The following is a 22,197-nucleotide window of genomic DNA, read 5'->3' as shown; positions in this document are numbered from 1 at the left end:
GTCCTTGAAACAGTCTTGATATGTTCGTCAAAAGAGAGATCAGGGTCCAGAGTAACGCCGAGGTCCTTCACAGTTTTATTTGAGATGACTGTACAACCATCAAGATTAATTGTCAGATTCCACAGAAGATCTCTTTGTATCTTGGGACCGAGAACAACCATCTCTGTTTTGTCTGAGTTTAAAAGTAGAACATTTGCCGCCATCCACTTCCTTATGTCTGAAACACAGGCTTCCAGGGAGGGCAATTTTGGGGCTTCTCCGTGTTTCATCGAAATGACGGCTGTGTTTTATCCGCATAGCAGTGAAAGTTATGTTTTCATTATGTTTCCGAATTACATCACCAAGAGGTAAAATATATTGTGAAAACAATAGTGGTCCTAAAACGGAGACTTGAGGCACACCGGAATTTACAGTTGATTTGTCAGAGGACAAACCATCCACAGAGACAAACTGATATTTTTCCGACAGATAAGATCTAAAGCAGGCCAGAACTTGTCCGTGTAGACCAATTTGGGTTTCCAATCTCTCCAAAAGAAGGTGGCGATCGATGGTATCAAAAGCAGCAATTAAGGTCTAGGAGCACGAGGACAGATGCAGAGCCTTGGTCTTTAGCAGTGGTTTCTTTGGAGCAATTTGACCATGAAGGCCTGATTCATGCAGTCTCCTTTGAACAGTTGATGTTGAGATGAGTCTGTTACTTGAACTCTGTGAAGCATTTATTTAGGCTGCGATCTGAGGCTGATAACTCTAATGAACTTATCCTCTGCAGCAGAGGTAACTCTGGATCCTCCTTCCCTGTGGCGGTCCTCATGAAAACCAGTTTCATCATAGCACTTGGTGGTTTTTGCGACTGCACTTGAAAAAACGTTCAAATTCTTTAAATGTTCCGTATTGACTGAGCTCCATGTACTAAACTAATGATGGACTGTCAATTCTCTTTGCTTAATTGAGTTGTTATTGCCATAATATGGACTTGGTCTTTTGCCAAATAGGGCTATCTTCTGTATAACCCCCCTACCTTGCAACAACACAACTGATTGGCTCAAATGCATTAAGAAGGAAAGAAATTCCACAAATGAACTTTTAACAATGTGCACCTGTTAATTGAAATGCATTCCAGGTAACTAATTGAGAGAAGGTCAAGAGTGTGCAAAGTTGTCATCAATGCAAAGGGTTTGAATATCACTGCCCTAAATAATGTTTGGGGTGACATTGGTAAAGATATTTCCATACATAAAGTTGTGAGAACAACGGTCTAGTAGAAACCAGTCTCTGGAGGGAAGCTCATCTTCCTTTGTGTTTAATTATTGGGAGTCATTTGCTCTCTGTTGTTAAGAACAGCACTGGGACTGGCAGCATCCTCTGTCATCATTATACTGTTATGCCACCATCTTACTCTCTCAGGATTCTGGTTCCTCATCAAGACAAATATGGAATGGTATTTATTTTCCCCTGCGAGACTCGTTTTGTCTTTTGAAAAGGTCCAACCAACACATTCATCAACCAGACACAGTTGAATCCACGCCAGACCCGACACTTTTACAGTCATTTCTCGGCCTTGACATGTTTTATTGGGGAGGATGAAATTATAATGTGATGAATAGGAATAAACATAGTCGACAACAATATGTCTGGACATAAACATGGGTGTTTGTTTTGTCACATAATTATATGATGGCAATTCATGAAAGGACATCAGTTCTTGTTCTGAACATCTCAGGAGAGTTTGAAATCTACTCCGTTCACACAAAATAGTACTGAAATTAAAGGATGCTCTGATATTTTAGTACTGCAATCGTGTTTGATATGAATATGGGCATATAATACAATGTTGTGTTTTAAAATTCAGCAATTTGAATGACATTGTTGGATCTCAAATATGTAAAATGACACAAGGTCCTTTTGGTATTTTTTTGGTTTATACTGATTCACCAGAAAAATAAGTGTATTTATTTTACTTTTCACACAGACTTAAAAAGAAATATTTTAAAAGTCCACAGCTTACCCCTCATTTCATATTTCTATGCTATGTGCTCAGACACTTCCCTTAAGCCAGTTATTGACTCATCATTGAACTGGAATCTGTTACCTTTCCTCAGCACGCACAGCCCCAGCCATGGCCTGGGAGAGGGCCTGTGGCCAGGCAGCCTTCATGGTTCACAGCCCAGCTCCACGCCTAATGCTTTCCAAAAGTCAAGGAAGGAAAAGTAGCACCTCTGGCGCAAGCCGTCACAGCCCCAAACTGCCACTGTTGTAGCGCAGTGCAACGCCGCTGAAAAATGTGACCCACCCCGAGTCACTATCGCTGCGCTTCACGGCTGATAGACAGACATATGCTCCGGATAAAACCTTTTACATGTTGTCTGAAGATGTTATTTACGTTACAGAGACTCAACAACCCCACATATGGCCTAGTTGTGTCAGATGATTTGCACTTCTAATGAAGTGATTTGTCTACTATTTAACAATATTCTTATAAAAACATTTCAAAAGACTTATTAGTATGTTTTCGTTGTTTTCTATAAATTCTGAGTAAAAATGCTGTTACAGATCCACTGAATTTTTGAAAGAAAGGCATCAATTGTTTTATAGAAAATCTATATTTACAGTGCATTCGGAAAGTATTCAGACACCTTTTTTCCCATATTTTATTACGTTACAGACTTATTCTAAAATTCCTTTTATCATTTGTTTTACCCTCCTCAATCTACACACAATACCCCATAATGTCGAAGCAAAAACTGGTTTTAGAACTATTTGCAAATGTATACAAAAAACAATTGAAATATACATTTACATAAGTATTCAGAACCCTTCACTGTTGAAGCACCTTTTACAGTGATTACAGCCTCGAGTCTTCTTGGGTGTGATGCTACAAGCTTGGCACACCTGTATTTGGGCAGTTTTTCCCATTCTTCTCTCCAGATCCCTCAAGCTATGTCAGGTTGGATGGGGAGCTTTGCAGCACAGCTATTTCCAGGTCTCTCCAGAGATGTTCGATCGGGTTCAAGTCCGGGCTGTGGCTGGGCCACTCAAGGTCATCCAGAGACTTGTCCCAAAGCCAGTCCTGCATTGTCTTGGATGTGTGCGTTGTTGTCCTGTTAGAAGGCGAACCTTCGCACCAGTCTGACATCCTGAGCTTTCTGGAGCAGGCTTTCATCAAGGATCTCTCTGTACTTTGCCCCGTTCATCTTTCCATTGATCTTGACAAGTCTCCCAGTCCCTGCCACTGAAAAACATCCCCACAGCATGATGCAACCACCACCATGCTTCACCGTAGGGATGGTCTCAGGTTTCCTCCAGACGTGACGCTTGACATTCAGGCTAAAGAGTTCAATCTTGGTTTCATCCGACCAGAGAATCTTGTTTCTCATGGTCTGAGAGTCTTCAGTTGCCTTTTGGCAAACTCAAAGCAGGCTGGCATGTGCCTTTTACTGAGGAGTGGCTTACGTCTGGCCACTCTACCATAAAGGCCTGATTGATGGAGTGCTGCAGAGATGGTTGTCATTCTGGATGGTTTTCCCTTCTCCACAGAGGAACTTTGGAGTTCTGTCAGAGTGACCATCAGGTTCTTAGTCACCTCCCTGACCAAGGCTCTTCTCACCCGATGGCTCAGTTTGGCCTGGCGGCCAGTTCTAGGAAGAGTCTTGAGTCTCATCGTCTCATATTCCAAATATATATATACAGTACCAGTCAAACGTTTGGACACACCTACTCATTCAAGGGTTTTGCTTTATTTTTTACTATTTTTGACATTGTAGAATAATAGTGACGACATCAAAACTATTAAATAACACATATGGAATAAAGTAGCCACCTTTTGCCTTGATGACAGCTTTGAACACTCTTGGATTTCACTCAACCAGCTTCACCTGCAATGCTTTTTTTGAAGGAGTTCCCACATATGCTGAGAACTTGTTGGCTGCTTTTCCTTCACTCTGCGGTCCAACTCATCCTAAACCATCTCAATTTGGTTGAGGTCAGGTGATTGTGGAGGACAGGTCATCTGATGCAGCACTACATCATTCTCCTTGGTCAAATAGCCCTTACACAGCCTGGAGGTGTGTTGGGTCATTGTCCTGTTGAAAACAAATGCTAGTCCCACTAAGCATAAACCAGATGGGATGGCGTAACGCTGCAGAATGCTGTAGTAGCCACACTGGTTACCGCCTTGAATTCTAAATAAATCACTGACAGTGTCACCAGCAAATCACCATCACACCTCCTCCTCCATGCTTCATGGTGGGAATCACACATGCAGAGATCATCATCCTTTCACCTACTCTCACAAAGACACAGCGGTTGGAACAAAAAATCTCAAAGTTGGACTCATCAGACCAATGGACAGATTTCCACCGGTCTAATGTCCATTGCTTGTGTTTCATGGCCCAAGCAAGTCTCTTCTTCTTATTGGTGTCCTTTAGGCGTGGTTTCTTTGGAGCAATTTGACCATGCAGGCCTGATTCACGCAGTCTTCTTTGAACAGTTGATGTTGAGATGTGTCTGTTACTTGAACTCTGTGAAGCAATTATTTGGACTGCAATCTGAGGTGCAGTTAACTCTAATGGACTTATCCTCTGCAACAGAGGTAACTCTGGGTCCTCCTTTGCTGTGGCGGTCCTCCCGAGAGACAGTTTCATCATAGCGCTTGATGGTTTTACGACTGCTCAAATCTTCCTCATTGGCTGACCTTCATGTCTTAAAGTAATGATGGACTGTCAATTCTCTTTGCTTATTTTAGCTGTTCTTGCCATAATATGGACTTGGTCTTTTACCAAATAGGACTATCTTCCATATACTACCCCTACCGTGTCACAACACAACTGATTGACTCAAACGCATTAAGAAGGAAAGAAATTCCACAAATTAACTTTTAACAATGTGCACCTGTTAATTGAAATGCATTCCAGGTAACTATTTGAGAGAATGCCAAAAGTGTGCAAAGCTGTCATCAAGGCAAATGGTGGCAACTTTGAAGAATCTCAACCAAAAAAAATATAGATATATTTATTTTAAATTTTTTTAATATATATTTTTTAGACATTTATATACACACACTACCGTTCAAAAGTTTGGGGTCAATTAGAAATTTCCTTGTTTTTGAAAGGTAAGCACAGCTGATTTTTTTTTTAAATGGAATATCCACATAGGCGTACAGAGGCCCATTATCAGCAACCATCACTCCTGTGTTCCAATGGCATGTTGTGTTAGCTAATCCAAGTTTATCATTTTAAATGGTTAATTGATCATTAAATCAAATTAATTTGTATTAGTCACATTCGCTGAATACAACAGACCTTTTATTATTATTATTATTATTTATTACCTTACAGTGAAATGCTTACTTACGCGCCCCTAACCAACAATGCAGTTAAAAAGAATATGGTTAAGAATAAGAAATCAAATGAACAAGTAATTAAAGAGCAGCAGTAAAATAACAATAGCGAGAATATATACAGGGAGGTACTGGTACAGAGTCGATGTGCGGGAGCACAGGTTAGTTGAGGTAATATGTACATGTAGTTAAAGTGACTATGCATAGATGATAACAACAGAGAGTGGTAGCGGTGTAAAGGAGGTGCAATGCAAGTAGTCATTTGATTAGATGGCTTGGGGGTTGAAGCTGTTTAGAAGCCTCTTGGACCTAGATTTGGCGCTCCGGTACCGCTTGCCGTACGGTAGCAGAGAGAACAGTCTATGACTAAGGTGGCTGGAGTCTTTGACAATTCTTAAGGCCTTCCTCTGACACCGCCTGGTATAGAGGTCCTGGATGGCAGGAAGCGTGGCCCGTTGGTACTGGGCCATTGGCACGACCCTCTGTAATGCCTTGCTGTTGGTCGCTGAGCAGTTGCCATACCAGGCAGTGATGCAATCAGTCAGGATGCTCTCGATGGTGCAGCTGTAGAACCTTTTGAGGATCTGAGGACCCATGCCAAATCTTTTCAGTCTCCTGAGGGGGAATAGGTTTTGTTGTGCCCTCTTCACGACTGTCTTGGTGTGCTTGGACCATGTTAGTTTGTTGGTGTTGTGGACACCAAGGAACTTGAAGCTCTCAACCTGCTCCACTGCAGCCCCGTCGATGAGAATGGGGGCGTGCTCGGTCCTCTTTTTCCTGTAGTCCACAATCATCTCCTTTGTCTTGATCATGTTGGGGGAGAGGTTGTTGTCCTGGCACCACACGGCCAGGTCTCTGACCTCCTCTCTATAGGCTGTCTCGTCGTTGGCGGTGAGCAGGCCTACAACTGTTGTGTCATTGGCAAACTTAATGATGGTGTTGGAGTCGTGCCTGGCCATGCAGTCATGTGTGAACAGGGAGTACAGGAGGGGACTGAGCATGCACCCCTGAGGGGCCCCTGTGTTGAGGATCAGCGTGGTGGATGTGTTGTTACCTACCTTTACCACGTGGGGGCGGCCCGTCAGGAAGACCAGGATCCAGTTGCAGAGGTAAGTGTTTAGTCTCAGGGTCCTTAGCTTATTGATGAGCTTTGAGGGCACTATGGTGTTGAAAGCTGAGCTGTCGTCAATGAATATAATTCTCACATAGGTGTTAATTTTGTCCAGGTGGGGAAAGTCAGTGTGCAATAGAGATTGCATCATCTGTGGATCTGTTGTGGCGGTATGCAAATTGGATCGGGTCTAGTGTTTCTGGGATAATGGTGTTGATGTGAGCCATGACCAGCCTTTCAAAGCACGTCATTAGAAACCCCTTGTGCAATTATGTTAGCACAGCTGAAAACTGTTGCCCCGGTGCACAACCTAGCAAGAGGGCAGGTACATTAGAGTGTCTAGTTTGAGAAACAGACGCCTCACAAGTCCTCACCTGGCAACTTCCTTAAATAGTACCCGCAAAACACCAGTCTCAATGTCAACAGTGAAGAGGTGACTCCGGTATGCTGGCCTTCTAGGCAGAGAAAAAGCCATATCTCAGACTGGCCAATAAAAATAAAATATTAAAAAGAACACACACTGGACAAAGGAAAATTGGAAAAATGTGTTATGAACAGACAAATCTAAGTTTGAGGTGTTCGGATCACAAAGAAGAAGATTCATGAGAAGCAGAAAAAAATGAAAATATGCTGGAGGAGTGCTTGACACCATCTGTCAAGCATGGTGGAGGCAATGTGATGGTCTGGGGGTGCTTTGGTGGTGGTAAAGTGGGATATTTGTACAGGGTAAAATGTATCTTGAAGATGGAAGGCTATCACTCCATTATGCAACGCCATGCCATACCCTGTGGACGGCGCTTAATTGGAGCCAATTTCCTCCTACAACAGGACGATGACCCAAAGCACAGCTCCAAACAATGCAAGAACTATTTAGGGAAGAAGTAGTCAGCTGGTATTCTGTCTATGATGGAGTGGCCAGCACAGTTACCAGATCTCAACTCTATTGAGCTGTTGTGGGAGCAGCTTGACCGTATAGTACGTAAGAAGTGCCCATTAAGCCAATCCAACTTGTGGGAGGAGCTTCAGGAAGCATGGGGTGAAATCTCTTCAGATTACCTCAACAAATTGACAACTACAATGCCAAAGGTTTGCAAGGCTGGATGTGGATGGCCACTGGGCTGGATGGCACTGCTGTAAGCAGTGTAGACTAGAGCACCTCGGTTCGGGATGTCTTCCTTCCCCATAGAGAGGAGCCTGGCTGCACCCGCTGTGCCTGGCCTCTCGGCCACATTGTTCACTCACCTCGGCCTAAATGAACAATTTTCATGAGCCAATGCCTGCTAATTATGTTCTCGTTTAGCGGTTAATTTGAACCAGTTTGGAAGGCAGTGTAGCACAACTAAAACCATGGATGCAGCTCTGGGCTCTCTCTCCCCTGCTTAAAAGCCCCATAAGCCCAGCAGGCATTGGCAATTTCACACAAAATGCCCCTCTTTCTATCCTGTTCTCTCTCTCTCGCTGTGCCTGACCACAACAGTACTCTAATCTCCCTGCTACCCAGTCATGTATATATTTACGTATTGATTGATTAAAATGAAAAACAAAAAGGTAATGCTAATGCTAAATATTGTTGGTATTAATGATGGGCAAACGATGCATTTCAAAATGTGGAGATTTAACAGGCGCATGCAGACCGGGTTTTTTACCCCCTGTGTTGGATGTGAAGCAGAATAATGGCTGGTTCCCTTGGGTAGATGGTTTAGTTCCATCCCATTGCTAATGTGATTGCTTTTAGGATCCTGCTTAATGGCCTCTGTCCCCTGCACCTCGCAACCAGGCTCCCCACTTCTCTAGGTGGTGGAACGGGTGTGTGTGGGGAGGGTTCTTTCAGCAGCACACATACTACACACATGTAGTGTACACACACATGGACGGATGGTCACTCCATTTTCACCTTCACCCCTCGCCTTGGTCCCAGGCACACAAAGGCCCTGTCTGCCTCAAAGCTCAAAGACTAAAAAGGCCTTGTTTCATAGGTGTGATGAAGGCTTTGTCTCTTTCTCCCCTAATGTTACCATTACTCTCTGTGATCTCGCTGCCTCTCTCTGTTGTCTCCACTTGATCTCCAGAGGGTCCTACATCCCAGGGTGAAGCCTCACGCTCAGATAAAAAACATATTTAGCCTTTTCATAAAATAGAAAAAAGGCTGTGTGTTCAGTGGGGGCATTTTAAGCCGTCGCACATATTAGCTAATTAGTCTGTACGGGTTCTTTGTGTGTGTGTTTGGCGTGCTGCGTTCTGCTCTAATGAAAGACAATGAGGCTTATTAAATGGCACTGAACAGCGCTGGTAACCTTTCTGTCCTGATTTCTCTCCACAAGTTCATCATGGTGACAGAACTTCTCTGCTCTTACACTGAGGCTTGCTATTGAAACGGGCTATAGTTCACTATAGATGAGTCTCTATAGATTGTAACTTCATTGAATTAAATGTAAATTCAGTGTGAATGTAACCACAGATTGACAGTTAGTGACACAGGTTTTTGAAGCTTTGATATAGTCATTTAGCAGTTATTTTTTAAATCCTAAGTGACAAAATGGCATGCTCTAAACTCAACATATGTGGCTCACGTGGGAATCAAACCCACGACTAGGGCTGTTGCGGTGACCGTATTACCGTCACACCGGCGGTCGGTCACGAGTCATGAAGGCAGTGAAATTCCAATTGACCGTTTAGTCACGGTAATCAGGCTTCTCCAAGCTCTGATGCTGCTGATCTTCATTAGTAGCCTAGCAAACTTGCTAACTGCCTGGTACTCAGCACTCTATTGTTCCTCTAATCACTCTGACATCAATGCAAATGTATTCGAAAATCTAATCAAACACTTAATGGGAGCCCATGAGCTCATGTTGCGCAACATTTCAATATGCTTTTCAATTGCGCGAGAAAACCGAGTGATGGCCTCTACTTAGAAAATAGCAGGATCAGCTTTCTATAGGCTGGGCCTACTGTATTTATTTCTCAACTTTCCTATTAAGCACATTGCTTATATTTACAACAGGAGTATAGCCTACCAGGCTGGCATGAAAATGAACCACAGGGAAAAGCATCCTCCATTCATTATATAAGTGCATAGGTCCATTCTAAATCAAAACACATTTCACACATATATTATTTAGTATATGTAAAGACAAGATTAAATCAAGAATTACTATATTATCACTTGCGAATGATGCCCAGCATAAGAAACAATGCCTTTTTTTTCTCTACTTTTTGGAATCATAGTCGCACACCTCATGTAGCCTAGCCCATAGGCCTATATGTTTTAATAAGGTCTGTATCAAATAACTTCTTAAAATGAAGCACATTAATCCCCTTTACAAGGGGTGTAGATCCTAACTGGCATACATAAGCGCTGTGTATGCCAGTTAGGATCTACACCCCTTGTAAAGGAGATTAATGTGCTTCATTTTAAGAAGTTTCAAGTTTGGGGAAGATAATTTTCACCATAAATGTTCCTTTTATAATAAAAGCATTACATGGATACTTGCATTTGTGGTCACTTTTGATCATGGTGTTTTCCTCTAATGGAACATTTGCGTCTACTACCATGTGTACATTGCTGAGCTTATAATGTGAGTGATGCCTAATATTTTATCAACATTTTACATTCTGATCTGTTGCTTCAGCCACATTGCGTAAAAACGTTTTTTTGATGCTAGTGGTTGTATTAATTTGGGATCTACCGCATCCCGCAACAGTCCCAGACTATGTCTGGAATATTTATTTCTCACACAGAATAGAATAGGTCAACCTTTGTACTATGGGGAATAGTAGATTGACGTAGGCTAGTGATTTTGCTGTTCGTTAGGCCTACTCATATTGTTGGCTGACAAAGTAAATGTGGACAGTTCTTCCAATATATCTTCCATATGCACCTTGGAATTGGATAAGGATGTGCGCAGTTGCGTCCCCGATGTGTCTGTCTTCACTTGTAGCCTGTGAGAAAGCACTCAGGGAGAAGCATACAACGGCCACTGGCCGCAAAAGGCTTGGATTCTTTAGGGTGAATTACGGCCACACAAAGGGGATGCCGCCATGAAATTCTAGGCATTTTCAAGTGATTGTGAAATTGTAAATGAGTGACTGATGTAGTGTGTACAGCCTTCGCAAAAAAACAAAGCAGAGCTCATGCCTTTCAATAAACCTTTTTCAAATCATCATTAGTCGCATCATGCAGCCTTACAATGTATTAAAAATAAAAAAATATAGCCCAACGTTTGTAGAACAACTAGTTAAATTAATAACTCTATTTTAAGCATATAGCAATAACTATTTCTTTGTTAAGCGCTCAACACAGAATAGCCGCATGTGCGCACTCCCCCCAATAATTTGGAGAGAATATCCTTTCTATTTTATTAAGCTTTGTTCAATTGTATTATTCATGCTATAAAATAATGCCACGGAATTCTAAGAAAATCTTGTCTGCTATATGAACTTGTGTAGCCCACAGCCATTTGGCATAGCCAGATCAGGACCTAACATAAGGACCTAACATAAGGACAACTCAGAGTATGCTATTCTGTTCTCATGATATATACTACATTTTCATTATATCATGTTTCTTTAGATCAGTCTAAAATAAATAATGGATTTATTGTGATGGTGTAGGCTATATTATTAGACTTTTTAAAATGTAGATGTTCCAAAGGTCTGCATCAGTGGCTTGTAGTCTATGCGTGGAAGCCAGGAGATGCTAAATGTGTTATGTTAATTACCGGTCAATTACCGTGAGGCCGATAGTAATTTGCTTGACGATCACTGGCTGACGAAATGTTGTGGCCGCCACAGCCCTACCCATGACTCTGATGTCCCAAGGACCATACAACAACCATCTGAGCCAATGGTTCCAACCAAATGATATCTAGATACACTTAGCTACCACATCCCAACAACATATCACGTCCCAGTGACCACACCATGACACACTCAACACACTGTTAGACCTATGGAACTAACAAGGCCATGAAAGCCATCCATTCGAAGCCAGGGGAACACTTGTGACTATTAGGGGCTGAGGAGCAGGAGAGGACATGGCGGCCACATCATCCCAGTGGGCCACTGCTAAATGGACAGGCTGTCAACAAGGAGACAGCCAAAGACATGTCTCACATGTCCATTGCCTGTCTGTCTGTAGACACACACCAACACACTAACCCTCTCGAACAATCTCTCAGCTCCGCTCAAGCTGAGAGCCAACCGTCCCAACACAGCTTCCTTACATCCCAACACGACAGGGGGTGCAGGATCTATTCCACTAGATCCCCCCACAACAAGCTGCTGCTCATTTGTTCATTGGTTTAAGTGTGTGTTGGGGAGGTAGGTTAGGGGTTTGGGATGTGTGTGTGTGTGTGTGTGTGTGTGTGTGTGTGTGTGTGTGTGTGTGTGTGTGTGTGTGTGTGTGTGTGTGTGTGTGTGTGTGTGTGTGTGTGTGTGTGTGTGTGTGTGTGTGTGTGTGTGTGTGTGTGTGTGTGTGTGTGTGTGTGTGTTAGAATGCCTGTGTGTGTATTCTGTGTGTCTTGGGCAGGGGGTGTGTGGGTTCAGTAGCTTACAGTCCAGCCCTTGCTGACCATATGTCTGCACTGCAGGGAGTTGAATGGGGGGTTATACAATCTGCCGGGGATTTGAGAATGTCAATATTCTGTGAATGGGCCTGTGTTCCCTGGTTGAAGGGTTAAGTGCAGCCTCGGTCCCGGGGCAGCCCCACTGGGACGGACATCTTAGGGCCTCGTGCCTGATCCTAAGATCCTGAGGTACAATCAGATTTACAGCTTTTCAATGGGGAAGTCAGATGATATTAACAACTTTTTTCTCTCTTCACATCTCTCTTTCCCTCCTCCTACTCCCCCGCCTTTCTCTCTCTCTCTCCCTTACCACCCCCCTCTCTCTCTCACCCCCTACTTCACCGCCTCTATCTCTCTCCCAGGACTTGAGGAATGTTTGAGGACCACTCTAGGCCAGGCCAGCCCATCTGTGGCCTTTGCTCCAGTCCTAGACTTGCCTGACTCTGCTGTCCTCCACCTGTCCTGCTGGCTCAGTCTGTAGAGAGTGAGACCTATCTGAACAAGAGAAACCACTCTCCCCCATCCACTGCACAGAACTACAACTCTAGAGGAATGCTAAAGGAGGGATCATGATCCACCCAGAGAGGGACTTGAATGTTCATAGAGACCACTTATATTACAGACTTCATTTGGACACAGACCAACCCTTTGCTTGATGGCCTTACTATTTGTTATTGACGTGTGTGAATGTGCTGATGTAGTATGTTTCTGTACATATATGTATAATTGCGTACATATGAGTATAGAGGCTTACTTAAGACACTAGGCTAGTAATCCACTGTATCCTTCAAACAAGGCTTCCAACAGCTGTCACTCTGAAACAGAGAGCATTTATGAGACAGATCTAATGTACAGTACAGGACAGTACAGCCCACATGCCACAGCACCAGAGAGCTGCAGTCAGTGTATCCCAGACCACGAGCTAATAGCTACTCTATATCCCTGCATCTTCCACTGTTATCAATAGATTCACACTTAGCAAGCTAACACCCCTAATAAAATCCTAGGTTGTAGGAAAAGCTACACATTGATTTGTTTTTAAGGTGTTATGCATTGTTTGAGTCTGCCTGGTGTTTGGCACGGCCAGAGACTGGTTATTACAATAAGCAATCAGAACCAAGCACCTGAAAAGATTAAGCCTCTTTATGTTGCCCATTGATTCTAACACAGTGTGGTTTATAGGAGAGGGTCGTTCCCCTAGCCTACACACAGCTGCAGGGCTGGCGTCCACACAAAGAGAGCGGAAGAGTGTGTGTGGGTATGCACTATATATAGTGTGTGTGTTTGTGCGTGCGGGATGTGAAGAAAACAACACCATTAACTATTGCTCCTGGAACATTTATTTTCTCAAACATTATGAACCGTATTGACGAGCTCAATTGGAATGCATCTTCACTCAGGCTCTATCTTCTCCATTGTGCTGGTGATGGAGGGAGCAGAGTGGGCTATTGATCTCAACCATCTATCTGTTGTTTTCATTGCTCTTATCAAAAATTGAACAATAGAGGCAACCAACAGCGCCTGAAGATTTTATTGAAGGTTAAAAAAAAAAACCAGACAAGCAATTATCTATGAGGCTGAGCAAAATAACGCACCAATATAATACATGTTAAGATTCACCATGTAGGTTTAGTCGACCTAAAGGAAACGCAAGGGCACATATGGAATATACCTTGTGAGGGAAAATCATATATAAAACAGCAGCACCGCTCAATTTAACAATGTGAATAAGTTCCTTATTAAAATGCTCTACACATGTTGGAAGTTTACTCTTCTCTTTTTCTTTGTTGAACTGTGAGTCCAAAGCATTCCTTTGCCTTATTGAAATACCAAGCAGTTCTCTGGGTAGACACCCCAAGGTAGGAATCTTGTGGTTGGTACAATCCTACATCCTGTTTTTACACACTATTTAATCTGAATGTGGTAGGTCTACAGGGATCATGTCAGCGTTTTAGAATGAGTCAACAATGGCCCAGCCATAACATTTGGTGCCAAACACAGACAGACAACCACTTGTCGATCACCACAGAAAGCGATTATTTCCCAGACATGCAGACAGACACAAGCAGAGACATCAAGCATGTTGTCACACCCCTGGACATGGGTTTGCACATACAGTAAGGCTACTGTACAGACTGTGTTGTCTGTCTAGACTAACTGCTCAATGTTATCACCTCTGCCCTCTCAAAAAATGAATAAAGACAGGGTGACATTTTTAATTTTCCTTGAATTCTTTCTTTGTGTGTTAAAAAAAATCTACATCGTCTACTTAAGAAACTGGCAGCCAGCTCACACACAAGCTAGTAGTTGTCGTGGCTAACATTGTCCTTTGTGTGCAGTGTACCAGCCTGCGGCCCATGTCATTGTGGCCAGGCACATGGACTTTGACTGTGTGTTAGCTTCTTCAGGCTACTCAGGCTGGTTTCGCAGCTCCCTTCCCCCTGGCAGTTGTCTACAGTGGGGGAGAGCTTGTCAGGATATCTCTGGGGCTTCAGACACTGGCCACAAACCCACAGTGATTTATATGATTATTTTGTTTTGAATCTTTTTGAAAGTGTTCTTATTTGTGTTTCTTGATTCACAATTGTGAATACCAGCAACCATCATGAGACATGTATCACTGACATGTACTCCTTCATACAGCTTGATGATGAAGCAGTTTATTGAGTGGTGTGTGCATCCCTCTTGTGGCTGATTTTATGAACTGCAGCCAAATAAGCGGCTCAGTTGAATTCCTGGAGGCCTACAGTTTGTTTGTCTATTTATTTGTGTATTTTTGCATCTAAGTATTTAGTCAAGCACCTAATCCAAGGGTGACTGAGCTCAGGCAGTAAACAGTAAGCTTCCAGACATCTTAAAAACTAGAAAGCCACTCGGTTAATTGGTTAATCTTGAATTAAACTACAAGATGTGGGATATCGAAGTAGAGGCTGAGGTAAACATATACTTCTATAGTTGGATTCCCAATACCTTTTCCCTTTTTTTTAAACTATTTTTTATTATCTCCGACTAATTGTAGACAGGTGTGTCTATGACTGATCGTGCCAGTATACAGTGTCTAGGTCAGTTCAATGAGTCCGGGGCAGATTTGGATTGTGGTTAGAATCTCAATCTGCAGTAAAAAAAAAAAAAAATCTAGAGATGAGGCTGTGTAATTAGTTTGTGTCTCCATTGGTGTGCTAAACCAACCACAATCGTATTAAAAATAACTCGTTCAAAGTGTTGTAGTGGATTTCTGCGAAGTTTTTGGTTTGTTATTATCACCTCGGATAGTTAACTAAAGGTTAAATTAAATAAACGTAATAGATACTGCCACTAAAGTAGACGTTCGAGCAGAAGTGATGGTAGTGTGGGAACCTAAAATAAGTCTTGCTGTTTCCGCCCGAGCATTATTGAGAGACGGACACAGTTCATTTTGAACGCTGTTGTCGCTTAACCTCAATTTATCGTCGTTTTCTGGATCACAAAGCATACATGTTTCTTGTGTTTCTCATTCTGGAGAACAACAGTCAGCCGGACACGTGCTTGGTGAGTCTTTTATGCATTTATCATGGTGTAACTGGTAGGCTAAATGAAACATTAGTTAAGGTTAGCTAACTATCATCTTCAGTGTGTCATTCTGGCTTAAATCAAGCTTTCCGTAATATGTTACCATATTTCAAGTTAGGCCTATTTTATGTTAAATGGGAGTTTTAATGATCGGCTGACATATTTTATTACAAGAGCATGATGAAAGGTGTGAATAATTAATGGATTTGCATTCCCGGGTGGACAAGTTTTTTTTTTTTGTTCGGTTGAAGAATGCAGTTGTTTTTGAGATTGATTCAATATTTCTGTATTATTGAATAGCCTATTCTATGCGTATACACCCATAAAAACATTGTATTTAAACTGTTTTTATGTTTTTCCTAGATTGTTCAATGAAGGAGAATCATAAAGCATTTGTGGAACATCATAGGAACGAAGAAGGCAACAATGCATCAGTGCTCCGTTTGTCAGAAGGGTTTCCCGAGTGGCTCTAAACTCCAGAGACACTATCTCATACACACAGGCCAGAAGCCATTTATCTGTTTGGTTTGTGGAAAAGCCTTTAGACAATCTGTACATTTAAAGAAGCACTCTGAGACTCACACAGGGAATTACCGCAATTGGAGTCCACCCACAGAGAGTTTGCTACATCCCATATCAGTACCTACAAACCTTGATCCATCTCTTAGGAAATCAGGACATTATTTGACTACCGATACCCCACTGTTGCCTACAGTGTCTTTTCAAAGAGATGGGCCCATGCAGAGGACATTACTAGAGATGTACACTACAGCCACAGAGATCAAACCGCAACCTGAACTAATCCCACCTGCTGATAATGGTTGCTTTATCAGCCAACAAAACACTCTGCCAAGTGGAAATGGCTTCACAAATGTAATAGTGCAAGATAACATGATCGGCTCTGATGGAATGGAGAACGGTGTGTGGCAAACAGACAATGTCCACACATGTACAGTCTGCCTAATGTGTTTTAGTTCGTCTCACCAGCTTCAGAGGCACTTACCAATTCACAGTCATCCAAAACCATTTGAGTGTAGCATTTGTGGGAAGACCTTCAGACTAAGGGTGCATTTGAAAATGCACTCTCAAATACATGAACGTAAACCTACTGGGTTTCAGACTATCCCCATGCTAGGGTCTCAGCAGAGCTCTTCCAGAGGTAGAATGAGGGTGAACCACGAATGTCCAACTTGTTCAAAAACCTTCTGTTCTCCATCCAAACTAAAGCGTCATTTTCTTACGCACACTGGCCAGAAGCCCTTTTCCTGTGAGGACTGCGGGAAAACATTCAGGCAGGTGTCACACCTGAAAACACACCTATATGCCTCACATAATATATCAAATTTCCAAAGTGGGCGTACCAAACAAAAACAAATAGATGCTAGAAACAAAAATAAAGAGATGGAGCTACAGTGTGAAATAAGTGTCCGTGCTCCACAGCACCTGGACAAGTTGGAAACAAAGTCTCCTCTTCCTGTCAAAGTGGAGCTGAATACCAGTGGTACCAGTCACTTTCAGTGTAGCATTTGCTCGAAGACATTCAGCAGTTCAATTAGACGCAGGCAGCATTACATGATGCATAAAGAAGTAAGACCCTTTCAGTGCCGTGCCTGTGGCAGAGCCTTCCGTCTTTCAACCCATTTAAAGAGGCACCAATTCAGCCATAAGACCGTACATGAATCTCAGAACACAAGTCAGGTGGATGATCACAGGGATGCTGTGTCGAAGACAGGACATGCATACCAGAATTCAGACAAAGGGACTACTACTCCAGAGACTAATGATTCGAAGGTATTTGAGCTTGATATTATTGTTAAACCAGAGCACTGGAAGCTGAATTTCAAAGTTGATAAAGACTTTTCAGTTTCCACTCTGCAGGACTCAACTGCAACATCTTACCTGGAGACACCGGTATCTGGTCAAACCAACAGCCAATGTAAGAAGATCAGCCAGAAAACAAAGAATCGGCCACTGAACCATCAATGTCTCGCATGCCTTAAAAGTTTCCCATCTCCATCCAAACTGCAGAGGCATATGTTGACCCATACTGGTCAGAGACCGTTTGGGTGCTACACATGTGGGAAGAGGTTTCGCCAGCCAACACATTTAAGGATCCACTCCCGCACTCATCTGTGGTCCAGAAATGGCAAGCAAAGATATGCTCAGCGTTCGAGACCTCCATCACGTCGAATGACTGAATACAGAGGGTATCCAGTGGGTCTCCAATTTCAGGAAAAGCTTCCTGAAAAGCTTAATTTTGATAGGAACTTTCACCTCAACTCCCCTACAGAGAGTCAGTCAGGTCAAGGCAGTGCTTTTACATGTGGATACAATGAATGCAATAGTAAAGTGCAGTTTCAGTGTTCAACATCCTCTCTATCCAAGCTTCGGCTCCCTCTCCAAATGCCACCAGAAACGACACTGAATCAATGTGGCCACTTACAATTGACAAATCAGGCAAAACCTTCCGCAGGAAAAGTTCACAATGACCCTTTCCTGAGTATAGGTCCTGAATTGGCTTTAAAAGGTGCCGATGCCACCCCTGTGGGGAATACAAGCCATACCCAACACCAGTGTTTGCTATGTTTCAAATATTTCCCATGTGCCTCTAAACTACAAAGACACAACCTTGTACACACTGGCTTGAGAGCTTTCCGATGCCTGGCATGTGGAAAAACGTTCAGACAGGCCACACACCTGAAAGTCCACGAGGGAACTCACAAGTGGAGACCCTTCAGACCTGCCTCTCGACAGGGAAACCGAATGAAAGTAAGAAGGCCGCAACAACATCCATACTCTAAAGTCTGTGCTCAAGTTCCCGTGGCGAGTTCTATGAGAACAACAGAGCTGTTACATTTGAATGGTGTGAATGACTGGAGACCATTCCAGGACAATTTTGAGGATACTTGTAATATTCAAGCAGAGGCACAACAGGACAACAACATAGTCAAGACTTCTAAACAATCCATACAAAACTATTTGCAGAAGCGCAACAACTCCAGGCCTATAAACAAAGTGATCTGTGTTAAAAGAAAAGCACACCTGTGCACAATTTGCCAGAAGGGCTTTGACACTCCAAGCAAACTATCCAGACACTTTCTCATACACACTGGGATAAGACCATTCAAATGCAGTTTCTGCACTAAAACTTTCAGACAGCCTTGCCACTTGAGAAGCCATGAACAACGAACACATGAGATTAATACATGTAGTGATGTCCAGGAAAACAGCAGGTTTGGGGACCATGGAACTCTTGCCTCTGCTCAAGGAAAGACACTGAGAGACATGCCACAGTCCTACAAAGACAGCTCTGATCACTGCTCAGTCACTGATGAGGGTTTAGAACATTCTTCACAGACAAGAGACCCAGGCTTTGTGGCAAAACAAGACATACCAGATGATAGTATGGAATCTGGGAGTAGACAAAGTGAAGACTATTGTCACAGTCACTTCTTGTCCCCATCTGAGCTTGCTACTCATCTAAATGTTCATGTCCAAAGCAATGAGATTACAGGTCAGACATCATTGCAACAGGATATGGGGGGGACATGGATGTTCCAACCAATCGAGTCATAGCAGATGCAGACAGCCATAATGTTATCCAAAATGAGAGGCTTGATCATTCCTGGTGTGAAACAATTCACACGCCATTTCAGTGTGACACATGCATCACAACTTTTGAAACAGAAAGGGATCTTCAGGTCCATAAATGTGTCTCAAGAAATCTAATTGAGTTTACTGAGTCAAGCCCATATCGGTGTGCAATTTGCTTCAAGGATTTCAAAACTCCCTCTAAACTCCAGAGACATTATGTCACCCACACAGGAGAGAGGCCTTTCCCGTGTAAAGTGTGTGAGAAGACTTTCACACAAGCATCTCATCTAAAAACACACCAACGCACACACAAATAAGACATGGCCTTAACAGATACATTTATATTTGAGTCTTTCAGCAGACACTTTTATCCAGAGCGATTTACAATAGTGGGTGCATACATTTTTTAATTCATGTTTTTATTTACCTATATCTAATATGATTTATCTCTTTTCTCAGTTTAGTTTTGTATGCCCACAACACTGTTCAGAAAGATTAAAATGACAATTTGATTGATTTGAATAAAATGTGCCTTTTATTGTCATTTGTTGATTCCAGAGTTTAAAATGAAATTATTGTCATGTGAAGCCAAGGCATTTATGGTAAAAACAATGTGCGTGTTATTTATTGGTTAAGAGTTAGCTTTTCATCATCTGCATAATTGCCATTTATTTTGTTTTATTTAACCTTTATTTAACTAGGCTAGTCAGTTAAGAACAAATTATTATCTCCAATGACGGCCTACCAAAAGGCCTGCGGTGACTGGGATTAAAAATATAGGTCAAAACACACATCACGACAAGAGAGACAGCACAACACTACATAAAGAGAGACCTAAGACAACGACATAGCATGGTAGCAACACAACATGGCAGCAGCACAAAACAGTGTACAAACATTATTGGGCACAGATAACAGCACAAAGGGCAAGAAGGTAGAGACAACAATACATCACACAAAGCAGCCACAACTGTCAGTAAGTGTCCATGATCGAGTCTTTGAATAAAGAGATTGAGATAAAACTGTCCAGTTTGAATGTTTGTTGCAGCTCGTTTCAGTCGCTAGCTGCAGCGAACTGAAAAGACAAGCGACCCAAGGATGTGTGTGCTTTGGGGACCTTTAACAGAATGTGACTGGCAGAACGGGTGTTGTGTGTGGAGGATGAGGGCTGCAGTAGATATCTCAGATAGGGGGGAGTGTGGCCTAAGAGGGTTTTAAAAATTAGCATCAACCAGTGGGTCTTGCGACAGGTAACAGACATGACCAGTTTACAGAGGAGTATAGAGTGCAGTAATGTGTCCTATAAGAAGCATTGGTAGCAAATCTAAAGGCCGAATGGTAAAACCATACTTTGCTGTTTTGATCAAAGTTTGTGTGACATGTTTGGATAAAAAATGTCTATACTATATAAATGTCTATCTCGTGAGATTTTATATTGTCTGTTGAATTATGCAAAAATGTACTTCATAGTTCATCCTAATAGCACATGAATGATTCAGGTAACCTATCTTCATAGACTACTATGTTCTCTCATATTACTATATAGTCTAAAATATTGTTTAGCCATAATAACAACTATAATGATAAACCCAGATATTATAGAAATTACCCCAAACTTGATCGATTTCCCATGTGGGTGCGCCCAAAGATTTTGGAATATACTGACTGAATATACTGGCACTGCTTTCTGTGTAGGAACTGTTATGTTACATCCCTTGTTTCACTAGGAATCTAAACAGCGCACCGGAAATGTGTCGCAAATAAATCGTTTTGCTTGTGTACATGCGTAGCGGGAATCACACAGATGTTTTGAAATACCAAGGTTAGTTTCTACAATTATTTGACTTTATATATAAACAACAATGTTTTATTAGCAACACATTTTTTGCCACCATATAATTTGAATATAACGGGTACTAGCTAGCTAGTGTAATCTACTACTACTCTTTAACGTTATTAGCTAACGTTAGCATTAACTAGCTAGCTAGTTCGCTGTACTGTAAAGTCAATTTAGCTAGCTCGTCCAGATTTATCTAGCATACTAGTGTTTTAAATTACAAATGTCATTGGAATAAGTAGTTTGATATGTTATCTTATAGTTACATTTTTCCTCAGGAAATTAAGATAGCGAGTTGAACTGCGACATGGAGAATCAAACCCATGCTAAGAAAGCATCTGCGCCCTCTGTGTCCCAAATCAACGCAGAATATGTCACACAGGTAACTATATACGAAAATACTGTTTTAGTGCTTTGTCTTTTTAATAGCTGTCTCAATTACACTTGTGCTAAAATAACTGCCATCTCTGCTTATGCTGGACTTCACATTGGTAGTTGCTGCTACTTTACTCTTTTAACATCCTTAACTGTCGGAAACCGAGTTTTTTTTAAACTTGTTTTGTTATGTCACTGATTATTTGACCGAATCACAATTTAGCAGGGGTGCGTTCAGTTCGTTTCAACGTTTGCTACGTTGCTGACGGCGTTCCACAAACCTTCCCCGTTTTTCAACTGATCGTTCAGAACAGTACCGTTTATGTTTGATTGAACATTGCACACTGTTTTTTTCGTACTGAACACAGCCCTGGTTTCCATCTTTTTGAATTGGAGGGGAAGGGTTTCCATAGAGGGGGTGTACTGTGGATTGCTGTTATAATAACACTCTTTCTTCTCTAAGTTGTCTAACAGATACTGGGCTCCCCATGCCAAGAATAAACTACCATTTGACCCAAAGGTGAGCCTCCTACTGACAAACTTGAGTTATGAATATAGTGGAGGAGATGGTCTTCTTGCTCTAACAAACTATAATTGTCACCCACTCAGGTTTTAGAGGATGTCTATGAGAGAGAGATTCTCAAGTCCAAGTGAGTGAACTCAACTCTTGAATAGCATCAGTATTTTGTAATGTTTACTTGTCTTAAATCCTCCATTTCTGCTATTTTATCTTCAGGTTCGCCATTAGGAAGATCATGTTGTTGGAGTTCAGGTGGGTTTTTGACCTTTTTCTATGTGGCCTCAATGCATTATCAGTCATTTAATATTTTTA

The 22,197-nt window shown here is 42.1% G+C and overlaps 3 protein-coding genes across 4 annotated transcripts in view; all 3 read left to right on the top strand.

The window, feature by feature from the left end:
* The window catches only part of dph6 (diphthamine biosynthesis 6), a 91,065-nt gene extending 76,844 nt beyond the window's left edge, over positions 1 to 14,221 (top strand). For both annotated transcript variants that reach the window (XM_046308963.1, XM_046308962.1), the window contains exon 15: positions 12,373 to 14,221. In XM_046308963.1, coding sequence (XP_046164919.1) covers positions 12,373 to 12,491 — 119 coding nt within the window. In that variant the 3' untranslated portion in view covers positions 12,492 to 14,221. The remainder of the gene's footprint in view (positions 1 to 12,372) is intronic.
* Positions 14,222 to 15,408: 1,187 nt separating this feature from the next.
* Positions 15,409 to 19,697, top strand: LOC124001750 (zinc finger protein 770-like). The gene is made up of 2 exons (XM_046308783.1): positions 15,409 to 15,538; positions 15,923 to 19,697. Exon 2 carries the CDS (start codon positions 15,986 to 15,988, stop codon positions 19,133 to 19,135), a length of 3,150 nt encoding a protein of 1,049 aa, XP_046164739.1. The 5' UTR covers positions 15,409 to 15,538; positions 15,923 to 15,985; the 3' UTR covers positions 19,136 to 19,697.
* Positions 19,698 to 20,847: 1,150 nt separating this feature from the next.
* Positions 20,848 to 22,197, top strand: part of aqr (aquarius intron-binding spliceosomal factor) — a 63,070-nt gene continuing 61,720 nt past the window's right edge. Inside the window, exons 1-5 of the mRNA XM_046308357.1 lie at positions 20,848 to 20,975; positions 21,269 to 21,372; positions 21,829 to 21,885; positions 21,975 to 22,015; positions 22,102 to 22,137. Coding sequence (XP_046164313.1) covers positions 21,298 to 21,372; positions 21,829 to 21,885; positions 21,975 to 22,015; positions 22,102 to 22,137 — 209 coding nt within the window. The 5' untranslated portion in view covers positions 20,848 to 20,975; positions 21,269 to 21,297. The remainder of the gene's footprint in view (positions 20,976 to 21,268; positions 21,373 to 21,828; positions 21,886 to 21,974; positions 22,016 to 22,101; positions 22,138 to 22,197) is intronic.

Source organism: Oncorhynchus gorbuscha, linkage group LG17, assembly GCF_021184085.1.
Source record: "Oncorhynchus gorbuscha isolate QuinsamMale2020 ecotype Even-year linkage group LG17, OgorEven_v1.0, whole genome shotgun sequence".
NCBI lineage: Eukaryota > Metazoa > Chordata > Actinopteri > Salmoniformes > Salmonidae > Oncorhynchus > Oncorhynchus gorbuscha.
Note: the sequence above shows the minus strand (reverse complement) of the source record. Positions and strands in the feature narration are given on the sequence as shown.